The 19,994-nt window shown below is 63.8% G+C and overlaps 1 protein-coding gene across 1 annotated transcript; it reads right to left on the bottom strand.

Annotated features, from left to right (window-relative positions):
* Nucleotides 1–2,901: 2,901 nt before the first annotated feature.
* LMTK3 (lemur tyrosine kinase 3) lies at nt 2,902–19,851 on the bottom strand. The gene is given in 19 exon segments (XM_077840184.1): nt 2,902–2,918; nt 3,225–3,458; nt 3,948–4,062; nt 4,837–4,908; nt 4,910–4,957; nt 4,959–5,081; nt 5,083–5,162; nt 5,702–7,055; nt 7,057–8,062; nt 9,207–9,356; nt 9,888–10,009; nt 10,615–10,699; nt 11,780–11,928; nt 12,402–12,489; nt 13,259–13,377; nt 13,858–13,934; nt 15,341–15,491; nt 15,739–15,872; nt 19,764–19,851. Coding segments are annotated over 19 exon segments (4,212 nt in total).
* Between the last annotated feature and the right edge of the window lie 143 nt (nt 19,852–19,994).

The raw sequence follows: 19,994 nt of genomic DNA, 5'->3' as shown, positions 1-19,994 counted from the left end.
TGTGTGTCTGGCTGTCCCTGGCGCCTCCTGCTGGAGGGGCCGGCTCCTGTGCTCTCTGTGTGTTCCTGGCGCCTCCTGCTGGAGGGACTGGGTCCTGTGCTCTGTGTGTGTGTGTGTCCCTGGTGCCCCCTGCTGGAGGGGCCGGGTCCTGCGCTCTGTGTGTGTGTGTGTCCCTGGTGCCCCCTGCTGGAGGGGCCGGGTCCTGCGCTCTGTGTGTCCCTGGAGCCCCCTACTGGAGGGGCTGGGTCCTGCGCTCTGTGTGTGTGTGTCTGTCCCTGGTGCCCCCTGCTGGAGGGGCTGGGTCATGCGCTCTGTGTGTGTGTGTGTGTCCCTGGTGCCTCCTGCTGGAGGGGCCAGGTCCTGCGCCCTGTGTTTGTCCCTGGTGCCCCCTGCTGGAGGGGCCAGGTCCTGCGCCGTGTGTTTGTCCCTGGTGCCCCCTGCTGGAGGGGCTGGGTCCTGCGCCGTGTGTTTGTCCCTGGTGCCCCCTGCTGGAGGGGCTGGGTCCTGCGCACTGTGTGTGTCCCTGGTGCCCCCTGCTGGAGGGGCTGGGTCCTGCGCTCTCTGTGTGTCCCTGGTGCCCCCTGCTGGAGGGGCCAGACCCAGCGCTGTGTGTGTGTCCCTGGCGCCCCCTGCTGGAGAGGCTGGGTCCTGCGCTCTGTGTGTGTGTGTGTGTCCCTGGCGCCCCCTGCTGGAGAGGCTGGGTCCTGCGCTCTGTGTGTGTGTGTGTCCCTGGCGCCCCCTGCTGGAGAGGCTGGGTCCTGCGCTCTGTGTGTGTCCCTGGCGCCCCCTGCTGGAGAGGCTGGGTCCTGCGCTCTGTGTGTGTGTGTCCCTGGTGCCTCCTGCTGGAGGGGCCAGGTCCTGCGCCCTGTGTGTCCCTGGTGCCCCCTGCTGGAGGGGCTGGGTCCTGCACTGGGGTGGGGGGGGATGATGCTGGAGCAAGCCCTTCAGTAGCTTGGACAATGCTGCCTCTGACCCCACCATTAATAAAGTTTAATTTAAATCCCTCCCCAAGGCCTCGCTGAACTGGGGGGGGGGGCAGTGCTGCCCCCCAGTGGCTGGGAGAACTGCCCCACACGGGGGGAGCAACTCATGGCCGGCCCGTCTCATCCCTTCTACCTGCTCTGTTTGTCCAGCCATCTCCCCCCCCCCCGCCATCCTCCCATGTACCTCTCCCCATCCATCCTTCCCCCCACCGACCACTCCATCCTGCTATCCCGTACAATGCAGCACTCGATCCCTCCATCTATCACCCCACAGCCTCCTTCCCCCCGACACACACACACCTCGCCCCCCCCCCCCAACCCCACCCGCCATCCATGGGGCCAGCCTCCCCTCGTGACTCGCTCGCTCGTGGGTAGAAGACACTTGGGGTTTAATATTCACTCTTTTTTAATCTCTTTTTTCATTTTGGCAAATTGGGAGCAGGCCAAAGGTCTCCCCATGCCCACGTATTTACAGACCCGGCCTTGTTTGGCAGCTGCCTGGCAGGTGGTGGCGGTGGGGGGGCTCAGTTCTTGCCGGAGGGGGCAGGTGGATCACCCCATTAATGACAAACTGATCCAGAAATGCACGCTGGAGGGTGCCGGTGAAATCCAGGCCCAGCCCCACTTCTGACACAGGCCAGATAGGGCTAGGCGAGGGGGTGGGACCCATGGGTAGAGGGACCTGTGGGTCTGATCCAGGGGGGCAGGACACCAGGCTAGAGGGACCCATGGGTCTGATCTGTGAGGGAGGGGGCAGGATACCAGGTAGATGAGCCCCCTAGAGGGGACAGGCCCCATGTCCCATTCCCTGCCCCCCTGAGCCAGCCAGTCCCCCCACCCTGGGGCCAGATGGGAACTGGCACCCCCTAGAGGAGAAAGGCCCTGTGCCCCATTCACTAAGCCTATCCCCATGCACCCCAATGGGCAAAAGGCAGGGGATGGGCCCCACGGACTAGAAAATATACCCAGTGAACCCCCCCCCCAAAAGGCTCTGTAACCCCCACGGACTCCATCAGGCTTCCAGTATAAACCGGTGGTGCCCCCCTCCAGTGCTGGTAATAACCCAGCAGCCGCCTGCCCCAGCCCAGGGTCTCCACTCTGCCCCCAGTACAAACCAGTGAACGTCAGACCTTTTAAGACAAACCATCTCCCCCCACCCCGCCATACCCCCTCCCCGCTGAAACCCAGGGCCCCAGCTGATCTCCAGCTGCGGGGGAGGGGGGAGGGGTGCTCCATTGTCAGTGCATATCCTGGGGGGGGCCACGAAGGTGTCTGTATAATGATGCCCCCCCTTGTCCATCCATCAAGTGGCATCTGGTGCCAGGAGGGGGAAGTGGGTGGCAGCTTTGGGGCCTACATTCCACAGTGTGGGGGGGGCAGGGCTGGTTGGGGGGATCCCCCCATTGCTGATGAGTGATGGGGCATTTCCCCTCTTTGCTTGAGACACAAAGAGTTAAACAAACCGGTAGGGGGACCAATTCCAGGCCCCACCCCCACGCCGCTCGGGGGGGGGCAGTCTGAGCCCCCCACCCTGATACGTAGCTCGCTGCCCCTCGAGGTTGGATTTGGCACAAAACAGAGTTTTGACAGCAAACTCCCATTTGGGGGGAAGCGGGCAGAGAGGGGCACGGTGGGGCAGGTACATTCAGCAGCCTGGCTGCCCCCCTGCTTGCCCCCCATTGTCTGAGTCACTGTAAAAAAATTGTCCAGAGAAGCAAGTTCTTGTGGGGGCACTCGTGGGGGGAGGGATCCCCAAAATGCTGGCTGTGCCTCCCCCCGTCCGGGCGCCAATGGGTCTCTGTGTCCCCCAGAACATGCCTGGCGCATGCGTCTCCCAGCCAGGCTAGCGGGTGCGGGGGGGGCGATGGCCTGGCGCCACCCCATGGAGTCCCTGATTGCTGCGGGGTGGGTCCCCGCCTCAGTTCTCAATGGGGTCTGGAAGAGAAAGAGAGAGGAGCAGAAGGACAGAGCAAAAAGACCTGGATCAGCCCCACACATCCATCACCCCAATACCCGGCCCCTTCCCTGTCCCTGGATCAGCCCCATGAGCCCATCTACCCCAGTATCCTGCTCCTCCCTGCCCCGCTGGATCAGGCCCATGGGCCAGGCCCATCACCCCAGTATCCTGCCCTCTCTCTGCCTCTGGAGAACCCATGGGCCCATCTACCCTGGTATCCCGCCACCTCCTTGTCCCTGGATGAGCCCCAGAGGCCCATCACCCCGGTCTCCCGTCTCACTCACTGGCTGTGGGCGCCAGCTCGGCCTCGCGGGGGGCCAGGTGGGGCTCGAGGGCGGGGGAGACGGTGAAGCGGGAGAAGCGCAGGGCATCCATCAGGCTGGGCTCTGCCCCCTTGGCTGGGAGCAGCACGGGGGGCGGCGTCGGGAGAGCCCCCGAGCTGGGGTCCGTCACCATGGAGACGAAAGATGGGTTCTGGGCCATCAGCGGGAAATCGTCGTCCCATTCAAAGCTGCCACCTGGGGGCAGGGGGAGGGTGAGAGGGGGCATGGCCAGCCCCACCCCACTGCCAATGGCCCCTCCTCAGGGAGGGATCCCCACTGGGGCCGATGCCCCTTTTCCCATTGGTCAGCACAGCTGACCTCCCCTCCCCTCATTGGTCAGCATGGCTGATGTCCCCTCCCCAATTGGTTAGCACGACCAACGCCCATTTCCCCATTGGGCAACGCAGCCAAGGCCCCCTTCCCCATGGGGATATGTGGCCTGTGTCTAGCCCCCCATCTCCTCCTGAGCCCCCTTGAGCACCCACCTCCCCCTGGCTCAGCTTCCTCCCCTGCCGCCTGCCTCGGGGCACCCTGGCAAGGGGGTGTCGACCGGCAGCTGCTGTTTATGGCTGTATGCAAATGAGCATTTTAAAATAAGCAAATGAGCCCATGAAATAATTGGTGATGGCTTAGCCCCGCCCACCCCCTGGGGAGCCATTCCCACCCCCGTGGTGCGGGGCTCACTGAATCCGTCGGCGGGCGGGAAGGCCTCGAGGGCAGGCTGCCCCGTGGGGCCCTGGGTGGTGCCGCCCTCACCCTCCGGGCCGCTCTGTGAGCTCAGCTCGTTGGTGGGTGTCTCCTAGGAGCAGAGGGGGGAGAATTAATCCATAGGCCCCGCCCACTCCCGGCCTGGCCCCGCCCCCTTCCCATCACCCCCACACCCATGGCTCCTCCCTATTCCTTATCCCCCGCCTTCCTACACCAGACTCGACCTGCTGCTCTCCTGGCCCCGCCCTCCATCCCCCAGGCCCCGCCCACATCCCTGAGGCCCCACCCACATCCCCAGGCCCCGCCCACATCCCAGGCCCCGCCCTCACCTGGTCAAAGAGGTAGACGGTGAGGTCGTCGAAGAAGGACACCACCGTGCGTTTCCGGTCCAGCCCCAGTCCCCCGGGCCCTGCCCACATCCCCCGGGCCCCGCCCTCACCTGGTCGAAGAGGTAGACGGTGACATCGTCGAAGAAGGACACCATCTTGCGTTTCCGGTCCAGCCCCAGTCCCCCAGGCCCCGCCCACCTCCCCCGGGCCCGCCCACATCCCCCGGGCCCCGCCCTCACCTGGTCGAAGAGGTAGACGGTGACGTCGTCGTAGAAGGACACCATCTTGCGTTTCCGGTCCAGGCCCAGTCCCCCGGAGCCCGCCCATATCCCCTGGCCCCGCCCACCTCCCCCGGGCCCAGCCCACATCCCTCAGGCCACACCCTCACCTGGTCGAAGAGGTAGACGGTGACATCGTCGAAGAAGGACACCATCTTGCGTTTCCGGTCCAGGCCCAGTCCCCCGGAGCCCGCCCATATCCCCTGGCCCTGCCCACCTCCCCCGGCCCCGCCCACCTCCCCCGGGCCCCGCCCTCACCTGGTCGAAGAGGTAGACGGTGACGTCGTCGTAGAAGGACACCATCTTGCGTTTCCGGTCCAGCTCGGCAGCCCTCCTCGGCCGAGCGCGGGGACTTGAGCAGCCCGCGCAGGTTGCGCCCTGTCGTCCGAGTCGCTGACCACGATGGGGACGCCCCCGGCGCCCGGCGCCTCCTCGTCCTCCTCCTCCTCGCCCGGCCCCGGCGCCCCCCGCCCGGCCCCCTCCTCCTCCGGCGCCAGCCCCCCCGCAGCCCTTCCGCCCCCCCGGGCCGGCGAAGGGCTGCAGGCTCAGCGGGGGCAGCGCCAGAGACAGGCGCGAGACCTTGGCTGCAGGCGGGGATGGGGCAGGGGGAGAGAAGGGGGGGCAAAGGTCAGGGTCAGGGTTGAGAGGTCAGGGTCGCCTCCCCCCCATCCATCCCTGCCACCGTCCCCGCCGCCCCACACCCCCATCCTCCCTCCTTCCACCCCCCCACACCTCCCTTCCTCTGTCCTGCAGAGGGTACCCTTCCCCCTCACACGGTCCCTCTCCCTGCCCCCAGATGGCACCCCCTTCCCCCCCAGATGGTCCCCATCCCTTCCCCCAGATGGCACCCCCCTTCCCCACCCAGACGGTCCCCATCCCTTCCCCCAGATGGCACCCCCTTCCCCCCAAGATGGTCCCCATCCCTTCCCCCAGACGGTCCCCATCCCTTCCCCCAGATGGCACCCCCCTTCCCCCCCGACGGTCCCCATCCCTTCCCCCAGATGGCACCCCCTTCCCCCCTAGATGGTCCCCATCCCTTCCCCCAGATGGCCCCTATCCCTCCCCCCAGACGGTCCCTGCGCCCTCCCTCCGATGGCATCCCCGGCCCCTGGCGTCTCCCCACCTTTGATGTCCTCGCTGCCTGGGCTCCCCGCCGTGCTGAAGTCCGAGTGGGGCTGCGGCTGCTCAGACGCCGGGTCGGCCCCCTCGGGGCTGGGGACAGGGGCCTCCCCGCTCAGCTCCGGCACCCCCTGGCCGTCCAGCTGCCCTTCCTCGCTCTCCGCCCCTTGCTCCTCTTCCTGGGGTGGCCCGCCTGCCGCCTCTCCGCTGCCCCCTTCCTCCTCGTCTTGGGTGCGCTGGGCCCCCTCGGGCTCCAGGGCCCAGAGCCGGATCACGGCCTCCTCCTTGGCAGCTGGGGCCCCGGACGCCGGGGTCCTTGGGTCCCGGTAGCTGCAGAGCAGGTTGCGGGTGATGTTCTCCCGCAGCGACACCAGCAGCTGCTCCTTGCACACCTGCACCACGAAGCCGGCCTCTGTCTTGGCCAGCTGCCCCCCGCCCTGCCCCGCTGCCGGCACCTCCTCCTCCCCCTGGCCCCCCTCTGCCTCGCCGTCCGAAAAACAGGCCAGCCCCCGCCCCACGTCCACCTCCTCCTCCATCCCCGGCGTCGCCTCCGACAGTGTCAGGTCGCTGGTGGACTCCGAGAGGGGCGTGGGGGGCAGCTGGGGGGCGTCCCCTTGGCCGGGCAGCTCCCCGTCCTCTTCCTCCTCGGTCCGCGCCTCGGCCTCCCGGACGAGGAGCTCCGGGGAGAAGGTGCTCTCCGTCTCGTAGCCGCTGTCGGGGAACTTCTGGCCCGGCGAGGAGAAGCGGGAGGCCGGGCTGCAGCCCTCGGAGGAGCTGGCGTTGGAGGGGAGGTCCAGCGAGTCCCCGGAGTCCAGCGGGCCCTTCGGCCGGCCCGCCAGGGCCAGGCCGATCTGGGGGCCGTCCGCGAAGCCGTCCGCAGCCTCGGGCACGATGGCGATGGTCTCCTCGTCGGTGCTCTCCGCCAGCGTGGCCAGGGGCGGGATCTCCACCGGCACGATGGTGCTGCAGCAGGCGGCCGTCAGGCCGGGGAAGGGCGAGCCCGGCGGCCGCCCGGCCGCCCCCCGCTTGGGGTAGTCCTGGAGTTCGTAGCTCACCACGGCCGCGCCCATCAGCGGGTCGTAGAACGCCGAGGGCGGGGGCGGGGCGAGCGGCCCGGCCCCGCCCTCTCCGGCCCCGGGGGGCCCCTCCCCCAGCAGGATGGGGCAGTCGGCCAGGGAGCCCCGCTCCACCTTGAGGGAGGAGTCGTCCTCGGTGCCGTAGCTGTCGCGGTGGGGCCGGGGGATGGGGGCGTGGTTGCTCCAGCCGCTCACGACCTCCCCCCGGCCCGGGGCGCAGCGGCACCGCCCGCCCCGGCTGCAGAGCGGGCAGAGCAGGGGGTTGCGGCGCCCGCCCCCCCCCGCTGCTGGCGTCCTCCCCGTCCGTGCTGCCGGCGGAGCTCTGCTCCTCCATCAGCGAGGGCTCCCGGTCCCAGGGGGGCGAGGGGCGGAACTCCGAGGGGTCCCCCGCCAGCGTCTCCCCGGCCCCCCGCTCCTCCAGCCCCTCGCAGTCCCAGCCGTGCTGCTGCTCTTCCAGCTCCCGGTACACGTGCAGGAGCGACTCCCCCAGGAAGACGCCCCCCGGCGCCGGCTCCGTCAGCGAGGTCTCCTGGATCTCGGCCCGGAAGGGGTTGGCGCCACGCCGCACCGGCTCCCGGGACGCCGAGATGAAGGGGTTGGTGGCACCGGGGGCCCAGCTGGACGGCCCCTCTGGCAGGAGGTGGCGGCGGGCTGGTGGCGGGGGGCTGCCCCGGCCTGCTTCAATGGGGTCCCAGTCGGAAGGGAAGAGGGGCTCTGGCGGGGAGCCGGGCACCCCGTACTGGCGCTCGTAGACGGGGCTGGGGGTGCAGACAGTGCCCTCGGGCCCTTCCCCGTCCCCGTGCTCCTCCAGCCGGATGTAGTACTCGCTGCTGACCGAGGGGCTGCGGGCGCTAATCACCGGGACCACGCTGGGCGTCTCCAGGCTCTGCCGCGCGGGCGCCTCGTAGAAGGGGTTGGCGCCGGGCACGGCCAGGCCGCCGTTGCTGGAGGGGGCAGCCCCGGCCTTCCAGCGCCCCAGCCGGGCCTTCTCCCACATGTACTCGAAGTTCAGCCCCCGGCTGCTCTCGGTGACCGTCAGGACATCGTCCAGGTCGGCCCCCTGGAAGCCATCCAGCAGCGGGTAGGCCGAGATCTCCTCCGAGCGGCGCCGGCTTGCGGGGGAGGCGGCCGGCGAGCGCTTGGGCTTCAGGGCATTCCAGCGCCACTCGAAACTCTCCTCCGCCTGCGCATGGCAGCGCTCCGTCAGCAGGTAGGTCAGCTGCAGGTGCAGCTCCTCCAGCGTGGGACGCTGTGGCGCCGGCAGCCAGCAGGACTGCATCACCTCGTACCTGCAATGGGAGGGAGAGGGGGCGGTCAGGGCAGGGAGGGATTGAACAGTCAGAGAAGAACAGTCGGAAAACAAACAGCTGGAGAGGTGGAAGAACCACCAGAGGGAGAGAGAGACAAGAGTCAGGAATAAGCCAGCTGTAGAGACTGAAGAACAGCCAGAGAGACACAGAAGGACAGGCAGAAAACAACAGCCAGAGAAACAGCTGGAGAGAGGTGAAAGAACAGTCTGAAAACAACTGCCAGAAAGAGACAGAAGAATTGGAAAACAGACAGAGCAGTCAGAAAGTAACAGCCAAAGATACAGAAGAACTGTCAAAAAGAAGCAGAACAGCCAGAAAAAAACTCAGAGAGAGACAGAAGAACAGGCAGAAACAGAAGAACAGTCGGGGGAAAAAACAGCCTGTCAGAGAGAGACAGAAGAACCGTTGGAGAGAGAGAAAACAGTCAGGAAATAACAGCCAGAGAAGAGAACAGCTGGGAAGAGAGGCAGAAGAACAGTAAGAAAATACCAGCTGTAGAGACAGAAGACCAGTTGGTAACAGAAGACAGAAAAAATCAAGAGAGACAGAAAAAAAACAGTCAGAAAGCAGCCAAAGAGAGAACAGGCCGAAAATAACAGCCAAAGAGACAGAGAACAGTCAGAAGCATCAGCTGGAGAAACAGAAGTCAGAAAGAGCAAGAGAAGGGAAAACAGCCAGAGACAGAAGAACAGCCAGAAAAAACAAACAAACAAACAGAAAAGTAGAAAGTAAAATCTGTAGAGACAGAAAAACAGTTGGAAACGGAAGAACAGTCAGAAAAACACAGCTAGAGAGAGGGAGGCAGAGGACCATTCGGAAAACAACGGTCAGAGAGAAAGAAGAACAGTCAGAAAACAACAGCCGGAGACACAGAGCAAAGCAGGACAAGATGAACGGCGAAATGAAGCAGTGATGGGGCCCAGCAACAGCCCAGCCAGGAACCACCCACGGCTGTCAGCGATGGAAGAGCCCGTCAGGCGCACACCGAGTCCGGTGGTCCTCAGCCCTTTGGAGCGGCTGTACCAGGCTAGGGTCATGGCCAGCTAGCTCCCCACAGACCCAGCCGCTTGCTGGGACCTGCCGGGGAGCTGGGGCGGCTGTGGGGCAGGGAGCCAGCGCTCACCAGTAGTCGGAGTAGGGCAGCTTCAGGCGTGGCTTGGCCAGCTTCATCTGCTGCTCTTTGATGACGAAGGCGAGAACCTCCTCGTCCGACAGGTGCCGGTAGGGCTGGCTGCCGAATTCAAACAGCTCCCACATCGTCACCCCCAGGGACCTGGGCAAAGCAGGGTTACGGGGTGAGTGTGGGGACCCCTCGCCCGGCGCTGAGATGCAGCTGCTCTGGGGTGAGGCGCGGAGGCTGGGTATACGGGGACCCCTCGTGTGGTGCTTGGATGTGGCCCCTGTGGGGTGGAGTGCAGGGGCTGGGTATACGGGACCCCAGCGCTGGGACGCAGCCCCTCCGGGGTGGGCACATGGGCTGGTTAAACGGGGACTCCTCACCAGTGCTCAGATGCGGCCCCTCTCGGGTGGGGCATGGGCGGGGGTATATGCTGAGACGCAGCCCCTGTGGGGTGGGGTGTGGGGGCTGGTTATATAGGGACCCCTTGCCCGGTGCTGGGATGCGGCCCCTCTGGGGTGGGGCGCGGGGGCGGGTTAACAGCCACGTAGAACAGGTAGCTCTGAGACAGTGCTCCCGCCAAAGCTTCCCCCTTACTGACCCTTTGCCCCTCAGGCTGGGGGCGGCCCCGGCTGCCCGGGGGCTCGGCAGGGGGCAGAGGGCGCCAGGACACAGTGCGGGACTCACCAGACGTTGCTCTCCTTGCTCTGATCCACCACCACGAGCGTCCCGTGAACTTCGTCCAGCAGCTCCGGCGCCGCCCAGCGCAGCGGGATCCACAGCCGGTCGGGGGTGATGTAATAATCCTCCTGCACGGGGGGAGAGGGGTCAGCACCGGGCAGGAACCCCCCTGAGTCCCCTGAGCCAGCCAGTCCCTGGCCTGGGGCCGGGTGGGAGCCGGCGCCCCCTAGAGGGGAAAGGCCCCATGACCCATTTCCCACCCCCCTGAGCCAGCCAGTCCCCGCCCTGGGGCCGGATGGGAGCCGGCGCCCCCTAGAGGGGAAAGGCCCCATGACCCATTTCCCACCCCCCTGAGCCAGCCAGTCCCCGCCCTGGGGCCGGATGGGAGCTGGCGCCCCCTAGAGGGGAAAGGCCCCATGACCCATTTCCCACCCCCCTGAGCCAGCCAGTCCCCGCCCTGGGGCCGGATGGGAGCCGGCGCCCCCTAGAGGGGAAAGGCCCCATGACCCATTTCCCACCCCCCTGAGCCAGCCAGTCCCCGCCCTGGGGCCGGATGGGAGCTGGCGCCCCCTAGAGGGGAAAGGCCCCATGACCCATTTCCCACCCCCCTGAGCCAGCCAGTCCCTGCCCTGGGGCCGGGTGGGAGCTGGCGCCCCCTAGAGGGGAAAGGCCCCATGACCCATTCCCCACCCCCCTGAGCCAGCCAGTCCCCGCCCCACCCCAGGGCTCGCACCTTGTAGTTGTTGTGCGAGAGGCCATAGTCGCCGACCCGGACGGTGAGGTCGGAGGTCAGCAGGCAGTTCCGCAGGGCCAGGTCGCTGTGGGGGAACGTGGGGAGACCCCAGTCAGCAGCCGGCAGCTTCCCCTGGGGACACCCCACCTGAGTCACACCTGCCCTGGGGAGAGCGCTACCTCCCAGACACCCCCACTCTAATCCCTCCATCCCCCTCCCCTCCCGGAGGTGGGATAGAACCCAGGAGTCCTGGCCCCCAGCCCTCCCTGCTCTAACCACTAGACCCCCCCTCCCCTCCCAGAGGTGGGATAGAACCCAGGAGTCCTGGCCCCCAGCCCTCCCTGCTCTAACCACTAAACCCCCCCTCCCCTCCCGGAGGTGGGATAGAACCCAGGAGTCCTGGCCCCCAGCCCTCCCTGCTCTAACCACTAGACCCCCCCTCCCCTCCCGGAGGTGGGATAGAACCCAGGAGTCCTGGCCCCCAGCCCTCCCTGCTCTAACCACTAAACCCCCCCTCCCCTCTCGGAGGTGGGATAGAACCCAGGAGTCCTGGCCCCCAGCCCTCCCTGCTCTAACCACTAAACCCCCCCTCCCCTCCCGGAGGTGGGATAGAACCCAGGAGTCCTGGCCCCCAGCCCTCCCTGCTCTAACCACTAGACCCCTCCTCCCCTCCCGGAGGTGGGATAGAACCCAGGAGTCCTGGCCCCCAGCCCTCCCTGCTCTAACCACTAAACCCCCCCCTCCCCTCCCGGAGGTGGGATAGAACCCAGGAGTCCTGGCCCCCAGCCCTCCTTGCTCTAACCACTAGACCCCCCCCTCCCCTCCCGGAGGTGGGATAGAACCCAGGAGTCCTGGCCCCCAGCCCTCCTTGCTCTAACCACTAGACCCCCCCTCCCCTCCCAGAGGTGGGATAGAACCCAGGAGTCCTGGCCCCCAGCCCTCCCTGCTCTAACCACTAACCCCCCACTCCCCTCTCGGAGGTGGGATAGAACCCAGGAGTCCTGGCCCCCAGCCCTCCCTGCTCTAACCACTAACCCCCCACTCCCCTCTCGGAGGTGGGATAGAACCCAGGAGTCCTGGCCCCCAGTCCTCCCTCCTGGCACTAACCCCCTGAATCCCCTCCCCTCCCGCAGCCGGGAGAGAACCCCGGCGTCCGGGTGCTCACCTGTGGATGTAATTGTTCTTGTGCAGGTGCAGCAGCCCCAAGGTGAGCTCATAGGCCATGCGCTGCAGGGTGCCGAGGTCGCGGGTCAGCAGGTCGGGGGTCAGCCCCTCGGCCTGGCGCTGGGCTCGCAGGTAGCGCTTCAAGTCGCCCTGGGGCAACGGGGGAGGGATGGGGGGGAGGTCAGGCAGGCCGGGGCACAGATGGGGGCACCGGGGACCCCGTGGGGGCCACCGTACCCCTCCAGCAACCGGGAGCAACCTCAGCAACCACAGCAGCTGGTAGAGTGGGGATTCCCCACCCAGCTTCCGGCAGCATGGGGCTATGACACACAGGTCGGCAGTGCGCACTGCCCCCAGGAGAGGGCGCACTCCCCTTCTCGGACAGACACACACACGCAGAGCGGGGAGTTCTGCTCCCAGCCACCGGAGAGCAGTGGGACGACACACACACAAAGAGAGCCATTCTGAGCCCAGCCATCAGGGGACACACACACACACAAAGCCATCAGGACACACACACACCCCCCCCACACCCCCACAGGGCTGTTCTGAGCCCAGCCACGAGGGAGCAGCGCTGCGCACCCCCCCCTCCCCATCCCCACGCAGCCCCCGCCCGCGCTCACCAGCTGGCAGAACTCCATGATGAGCAGGAAGGGGATGGTCTCCGTGCACAGCCCCAGACACTGCAGGATGTTCGGGTGCTGAAGGCTTCTTCAAAGCCGGGGGGACAGAGAGAGAGAGAGAGAGAGCACTGTCATTCCCCATGGCAACAGCGGCACCCGGATGCCTGGGTTCTATCCTGGCTCTGGGAGGGGAGGGGAGTCTGGTGGTTAGAGTGGGGAGGGGGCTGGGAGCCAGGACTCCTGGGTTCTCTCGGCAGCTCTGACAATGATTTAGTCTGGGCAAGCCCCTCCCCCACGTGCCTCGATTTCCCCCTCCGCGAAGTGTGTGTGTGTGGGGGAGAGGCTCCTGCCCTTTCCACAGGGGGCAGAAAGTTTCCCAAAGGGCTGGAAAATGCTGTGGGATCCTCAGTGGAGAGGGGTGGGGGACGATCCCAGTGACTAGCTCCTCCAAACCCTTCGCAGATCCTCCCCTACTGATGGGCTAGGGAAGGAGGCGTGGGGGGGGGGGGTGTGTGTGGTGATTTTTAGCGGTGGGACTTTTATCTCGACGCTGTGGCTTTAAACACAGGTGTGGCAACCCCTGGCCCCAATCTCAGTAAGTCTGGGTTGAAACAGGACCACCATGGGCTGCTTTCACACCACTGCATGATACAGGTTTCCTCTTATCTTTGTGCTCTAAGGATGCTGAGATGTGACTGCTTCTGGGGTGGGGCGCGAGGCCTGGGTATACGGGGACCCCTCGCCCGGCACTGAGATGCAGCCACCTCTGGGGTGCAGCACAGGGACTGAGTATACGGGGACCCCTCGCCCAGCGTTGAGATGCAGCCACTTCTGGGGATCCCCCATCCCCTAATTACCGATAGGGCTGAGCCTCCGACAGGAACTTCCTCTGCTCCAGGGGTCCGGCGCTGACCCGGAGCTCCTTCACCACCACCTGGGCTGGGGTGAAGTCAGAGAAGATCTCCCCCAGGATCACCTAGGAGACAGATCTGACAGTCATACCACAGGGTCTGCACCCCAGTGGGGCCCAATCCCCCCCCCATGCTTCCGCCTGTGGTGGGGCGCCCCCACTAGGGGAGCAGATTAGCGTGCAGTCTCTGAGGCCCGTCCAGCCCTCGGCCTCTCTGGTGCGGGGGCTGCTGAGACCCCGCAAACTTGTTTCACACAGGGGCAACAAAATGGCGTGTCAGATGGGAACAGCTCCCCGTCACTAGAGCGGAAAGGCCCTGAGCCCCATTCCCACTCCCACCCCAAACCAGCCAGTCCCTGCCCTGGGGCGGAGTGGAAGTTGGCGTCCTCTAGAGGGGAAAGGCCCCGTGCCCCATTCCCTGCCCCCTTGAGCCAGCTAGTCCCCGCCCTGGGGACAGGTGGGAACTGGCTCTCCCTGGATGTGACACCTGTGGAGGCCGGGGGGGGCGGGGAGCAGGTAGCAAAGTGGCAGGGGAGGCGCACTCACCTTCCCAAACCAGCCGTTCCCGATCTCCTGCAGGTAGCTGAGGTGCTGCCGGCTCAAGCCCAGATGCTTCACTAGGTCTGGAAGGGGACACAGGAGGGTGAGGAGGGGCTGAACCCTGCCAGCACCTCCACCGGGGAGAAGGGAGCTCCCGTGACGGCCCTCTACCCACCTTCATCCGATCCCTCCTCCTAGCAGGAAAGAGGTTAGGACCAGGGGGTCGCAATCCTCCTTCAGAGGCCCCCAGGAGGCTGGGTCATCGGCTCCTCCGCAACACGGCTTCCAGAATCACTGGCTAATCTAGAACCATGTTCCCAGAGTCACCGCATCCCCATTGGGTCATCTAGAACATGGCTTCGAATGGAGCGGACACCTCGATTGCTAGTCTAGAATGTGCTTTCCAGAGTCGCTTCATCTGCACCCACTCATCTAGAACCTCACTGGTCTAGAATCGGGTTGCGAGAGTCATTGCACCTGAGAACATTTTTTCGAATATACCCCTAGTGTCATAGACTAATCTAGAACATGGTGTCCAGAGCTGCTTTGTCCACACTAGTTAGTCTAGAACATTACTTGTCTATAAAGAGATTTCCAGAGCTAGAACATTGTTAGTCTAGACCCTCTTTCCCAGTGTCATTACTTCCACATTTGGTTAGTCTAGAGTCTGCTTTACAGTGTCACTGCTGCCTCATTGGTTGGTCTAGAACCTGCTTTCTTGATTTGCTGCATTTACATTGGCTACTCTAGATCCCAGCCTCCAGTCACTGAATCTTCACTGTTTAATGTAGAATGTGGTTACCAGAATCTCTGCGTCCTCATTGGGTAGTCTAGAACATGGTCTGTGGTCTTTTGCCCTATCTGCTGATCCAGAATGTGGCATCTAATGCCATTGTGTCCCGGATGCTAGTTCAAGGCTGCAGCCATTTCAGCCCCTTTGTCAGGTCTAGTTTTGACCTAATAAATAATTAGTGGCTGATCTAGATCCTGGTGGGTCTACACATAGTGTCTCAACACTCACTGGGTAGCTTAGAACCTTATTTCCAGAGCCATTTCATCCCCATTGGCTAGCCTGGAAACAGAGTCAGTCCATCTCCACTGACCAGAATAACCTCTTCCATGTTGATTAGCCTAGAACCAGAGCTTTCTCATCCTCGTCAACTACCTAAAATAAGAGTCACCACATCCCAGTTGACTAGTGTAGAACCAATGCCTCCCCATGGACTAGCTTAGAACCAGTACCACCAATCGCACTGACAAGCCTAGAACCAGAGTCTCCCTGCCTCCATAGACTAGTCTAGAACCAGAACTCCCTCTTGCCCATTGACTAACCAAGAACCAGAGGCACCCAGTCTCCATTGACTAGCCTAGAACTAAGCTAACATAGCCCATTCCCACTGGACAACCAAGAACCTGGTTTTCCAATCCACCCCATCCCCACAGTCCAGGCAGGTATCACACCCAGTTGGGAGACAAGCATGTCCTCTACCTGTCTTGGGCATCTGCTGGCTGGGAGCCGGGAGCGAGACCTCAGAGAGCGGCAGGATGTAGACGTCTGGGATGGACTGGGACGATGAGGTCTCCTCGGCGGGTGGCGTGTACTCCCCTGAATACTCCTCCCCATCCGGGTTCTCGAACTCCTGCAGGGTGCAAGCAGACAGGGACGCATGGGGACCTGGGGTGTCGTGTCTCTCTCTACTTGCTCCCTCCTTTCTAGGGCCTATGTCTCTCTAGGCACAGGGCCTGGGAACCACAAATCCCAGGGGTGGAAGGCAGGTGGTCCCGGGCTCAGAACAGGGGTGTTCCAGGTGTGTGGTTTTCCCTTAAAAGGCCAGTATGCCCTGTGACACCCAGCTGTGCTCCTCCCCAGCCACAGCCACCTCTCACCTTGAAGCCAACATCGCCCCGTTTGCAGCACAGACAGGTGAGCAGGAGAAAGATGAAGGCCAGGAGACCCGAACAGGAGATCAAGACCACGGCATATGGGGGTGCAAGAGGGAACCGGCCTTGGGACAGACCATCTAGGGGAGAGAGAAATGAGAGTAAGAACTCGCCCGGCGCTGAGATGCAGCCCCTCTGGGGCGGGGCACGGGAGCTGGTTATACAGGGATCCCTTGCATGGCACTGAGATGCGGCCACCTCTGGGGCAGGGCGGGGGACTGGTTAGACCACTGTGCTCAGCTATTGATATAACAGCTCATTTCTGCATAGCTCCCACACGGTCGTTAATTCAGGCCCCCTCCCCACTCTTGAAGACCACTGCCCAGACTCCTCTTCCCCCCGTCACAACATGCCCCAGTGGTCCGGACCCTCCCCCATTCCTGGGACTGTCGTGATTGAGCTCTGTGGGGAAAACCCCATTGGAACCGCTACCAGTTCCGGGCGTTACAGGGCAAATAACGCCCAGTCCCCGTTGAAATGGTAATTCGTGGCAAATGCAGGATTTAGGGAGGGGGCGAGGGATGGTTGAATGGATGTGGAGTGCGGACAGACAGACAGACTTCTCCGAATTCACCCATCAGGAACTGGGCCAAGACCCCTCCCCAAATCACTGACTAGGAATTGGGCCTTGATCCCCAACTGCCCCACTAGTAACCGGGCCAAGACACTACCTGCAACTCACCCACCGGGCACCAGGCCGACAGCTCTTGTACCCCAAATTACCCCTCCCGAAACCTGACCCAAAACCACCCCCAAACACCTGCTCTGGGGACTGGACCCAGACACGCCCCCTCAACCAACTTGCTGGGAACCAGGCCCAGGTCCCACACACTCCCGTCATACCAGGGTGCCACAGATCAGTGGCCCAACAGGCCCAGCTGCCCGAAATGTGGACCTCTCCCCTCCCCGCAAAATCCATAACGCACCCCCCCCACCAGCACCCCAACTCCCAACACCCCATCCCCACCCTCCTGCCGCCACACAAACACATGTCACTAGCCCGGGACTGACTAAGCCGCTCTGTGGAGGGGACAGGCCTGGCCACCTAAGAAGAGAAACTTACAACCCAGCCACGGGGGAGGAAAACCCCCATCCCGACCCAGCCCCCCAAATGACACACAAAGTGATGGGGTCGTGTCGGCGGAGGGGACGGGCGCGCAAACTGGTGGTGCTCGATGGAGGGGTGGAAAGCAGGTGGAACAGAAGTAAGGAAGGAGAAATGGGACATGGCAGGGAGGGAGCAAAGGAAGGGAGGAAGGAGGAAGGGGATGGCAGAGGGATGGAGTGAAGGAAGGGAGGGAGAAGGAATGGGACTGCGGAGGGATGAAGGAGGAATGGGATGGCGGAGGGAGGGAGCGAAGGAAGGGGACGGCGGAGGGAGGAAACGAAGGAAGGGATGGAGGAGGACAGCGGATGGAGGGAGCGAAGGAAGGGATGGAGGAGGGAGGGGATGGTGGAGGGAGTGAGCGAAGGAAGGGATGGAGGAGGAAGGGGACGGCGGATGGAGGGAGCAAAGGAAGGGATGGAGGAGGAAGGGGACAGCAGAGGGAGTGAGTGAAGGAAGGGATGGAGGAGGAAGGGGGTGGCAGAGGGATGAAGGAGGAAGGGGACAGAGGATAGAGGGAGTGAAGGAAGGGATGGAGGAGGAAGGGGACGGCGGATGGAGGGAGCAAAGGAAGGGATGGAGGAGGAAGGGGATGGCAGAGGTAGGGAGCAAAGGAAGAGATGGAGGAGGAAGGGGACGTCAGAGGGAGGGAGCGAAGGAAGGGATGGAGGAGGACGAGGACGGCGGAGGGATGAAGGAGAAAGGGGACGGCAGATGGAGGGAGCGAAGGAAGGGATGGAGGAGGAAGGTGACGGCGGAGGGAGGGAGCAAAGGAAGGGATAGAGGAGGAATGGGACGGCAGAGGGATGAAGGAAGAAAGGGACGGTGGATGGAGGGAGCGAAGGAAGGGATGAAGGAGGAAGGGGACGGCGGAGGGAGGTAGTGAAGGGAGGGATGAAGGAGGAAGAGGACGGCGGATGGAGGGAGTGAAGGAAGGGATGGAGGAGGAAGGGGACGGCGGAGGGAGGGAGCGAAGGAAGAGATGGAGGAGGAAGGGGACGGCGGAGGGAGGGAGCGAAGGAAGGGATGGAGGAGGACGAGGACGGCGGAGGGATGAAGGAGAAAGGGGACGGCAGATGGAGGGAGCGAAGGAAGGGATGAAGGAGGAAGGTGACGGCGGAGGGAGGGAGCGAAGGAAGGGATGAAGGAGGAAGGGGATGGCGGAGGGAGGTAGTGAAGGGAGGGATGAAGGAGGAAGAGGACAGCGGATGGAGGGAGTGAAAGAAGGGATGGAGAAGGAAGGGACGGCAGAGTCAGGGAGCGAAGGAAGGGATGGAGGAGGAAGGGGACAGCAGAGGTAGGGAGCGAATGAAGGGATGGAGGAGGAAGGGGACGGCGGATGGAGGGAGCGAAGGAAGGGATGGAGGAGGAAGGGGACAGCAGAGGTAGGGAGCGAATGAAGGGATGGAGGAGGAAGGGGACGGCGGATGGAGGGAGCGAAGGAAGGCATGAAGGAGGAAGGGGACGGTGGATGGAGGGAGCAAAGGAAGGGATGGAGGAGGAAGGGGACGTCAGAGGGAGGGAGCGAAGGGAGAGATGGAGGAGGAATGGAATGGTGGAGGGATGAAGGAGGAAAGGGATGGCGAAGGGAGGGAGAGAAGGAAGGAATGAAGGAGAAAAGGGATGGCGGAGGGAGGTAGCGAAGGGAGGGATGAAGGAGGAAGGGGACGGCAGAGGGATGAAGGAGGAAGGGGACATCGGAAGGAGCGAGTGAAGGAAGGGATGGAGGAGGAAGGGGACGGCAGAGGTAGGGAGCGAAGGAAGGGCTGGAGGAGGAAGGGGATGGTGGAGGGAGGGAGCGAAGGGAGGGATGAAGGAGAAAAGGGATGGCAGAGGGAAGTAGAGAAGGGAGGGATGAAGGAAGTATGGAGAGCAGGTTAGAGCAAATAAGGAAGGGATTGAGGAGGAATGGTAAGCAGGTTACAGCAACGGAAGGGATGAAGGAGAAAGGGGATGTCGGAGGGAGGGAGCGAAGGAAGGGATGAAGGGGGAAAGGGATGGCGGAGGGAGGTAGCGAAGGAAGGGATGAAGGAGGAATGGGACAGCGGAGGGAGGAAGGAGGAATGGGGTGGCGGATGGAACAAGCGAAGGAAGGGATGAAGGAGGAAGCGGACGGCGGAGGGAGGGAGCGAAGGAAGGCATGAAGGAGGAAAGGGATGGCAGAGGGAGGGAGCGAAGGAAGGGATGAATGAGGAAGGGGATGGCAGAGGGATGAAGGAGGAATGGGACAGCGGATGAGGGAGCGAAGGAAGGGATGAAGGAGGAAGGGGATGGCGGAGGGATGAAGGAGGAATGGGACGGTGGACGGAGGGAGTGAAGGAAGGGATGAAGGAGGAATGGGACAGCGGAGGGATGAAGGAGGAAGGGGATGTCAGAGGGAGGTAGTGAAGGGAGAGATGGAGGAGGAATGGGACAGCGGAGGGAGGAAGGAGGCATGGGACGGCGGATGGAATGAGTGAAGTAAGGGATGGAGGAGGAAGGGGATGGCGGAGGGATGAAGGAGGAATGGGACGGTGGACGGAGGGAGCGAAGGAAGGGGATGGCGGAGGGAGGGAGCGAAGGAAGGCATGAAGGAGGAAGGGGATGGCAGAGGGATGAAGGAGGAATGGGACAGTGGATGGAGGGAGCGAAGGAAGGGGATGGCGGAGGGAGGGAGCGAAGGGAGGGATGGCAGAAGAAAGGAAAGCAGGTTAGAGCGAACAAGGAAGGGATGGAGGAGGGATGGTAAGCAGGTTACAGACAGAAGGGATGAAGGAAGCAGAGGAGGGATGAAGAGGTGGAAGGACCGGAGGGGGGTGATCCGCCAGGGGATCTGTCCCCTCCGCATGCCCAGACGCCGGGGAGGCCGTCCAGGCCCGGGGCTCACCGTTCTCCAGCGGCGCTGCCAAGGCTCTGTCCGGGTTGAAATACGACATAGAGGCGGCCAGCAGGACGACAGGCCCCTGTCTTAGCATTGTCGGGGCTCGGCGGGCATCGATCGGCGGGGGCCACCGGCGGGGAGATGGCCTAGGTCCGGGGAGGGAGCGGGGGAGACCCGGGGTAGGGAAGCCAGGCGCGGGCCCCGCCGCCTGAAACGGGGGAGGTGCGCAGGACAGGG

Source organism: Eretmochelys imbricata, chromosome 23, assembly GCF_965152235.1.
Source record: "Eretmochelys imbricata isolate rEreImb1 chromosome 23, rEreImb1.hap1, whole genome shotgun sequence".
NCBI classification, from domain to species: Eukaryota; Metazoa; Chordata; order Testudines; family Cheloniidae; genus Eretmochelys; species Eretmochelys imbricata.
The sequence above is the reverse complement of the archived record's forward strand: the minus strand, read 5'-3'. Positions and strand labels throughout refer to the sequence as shown.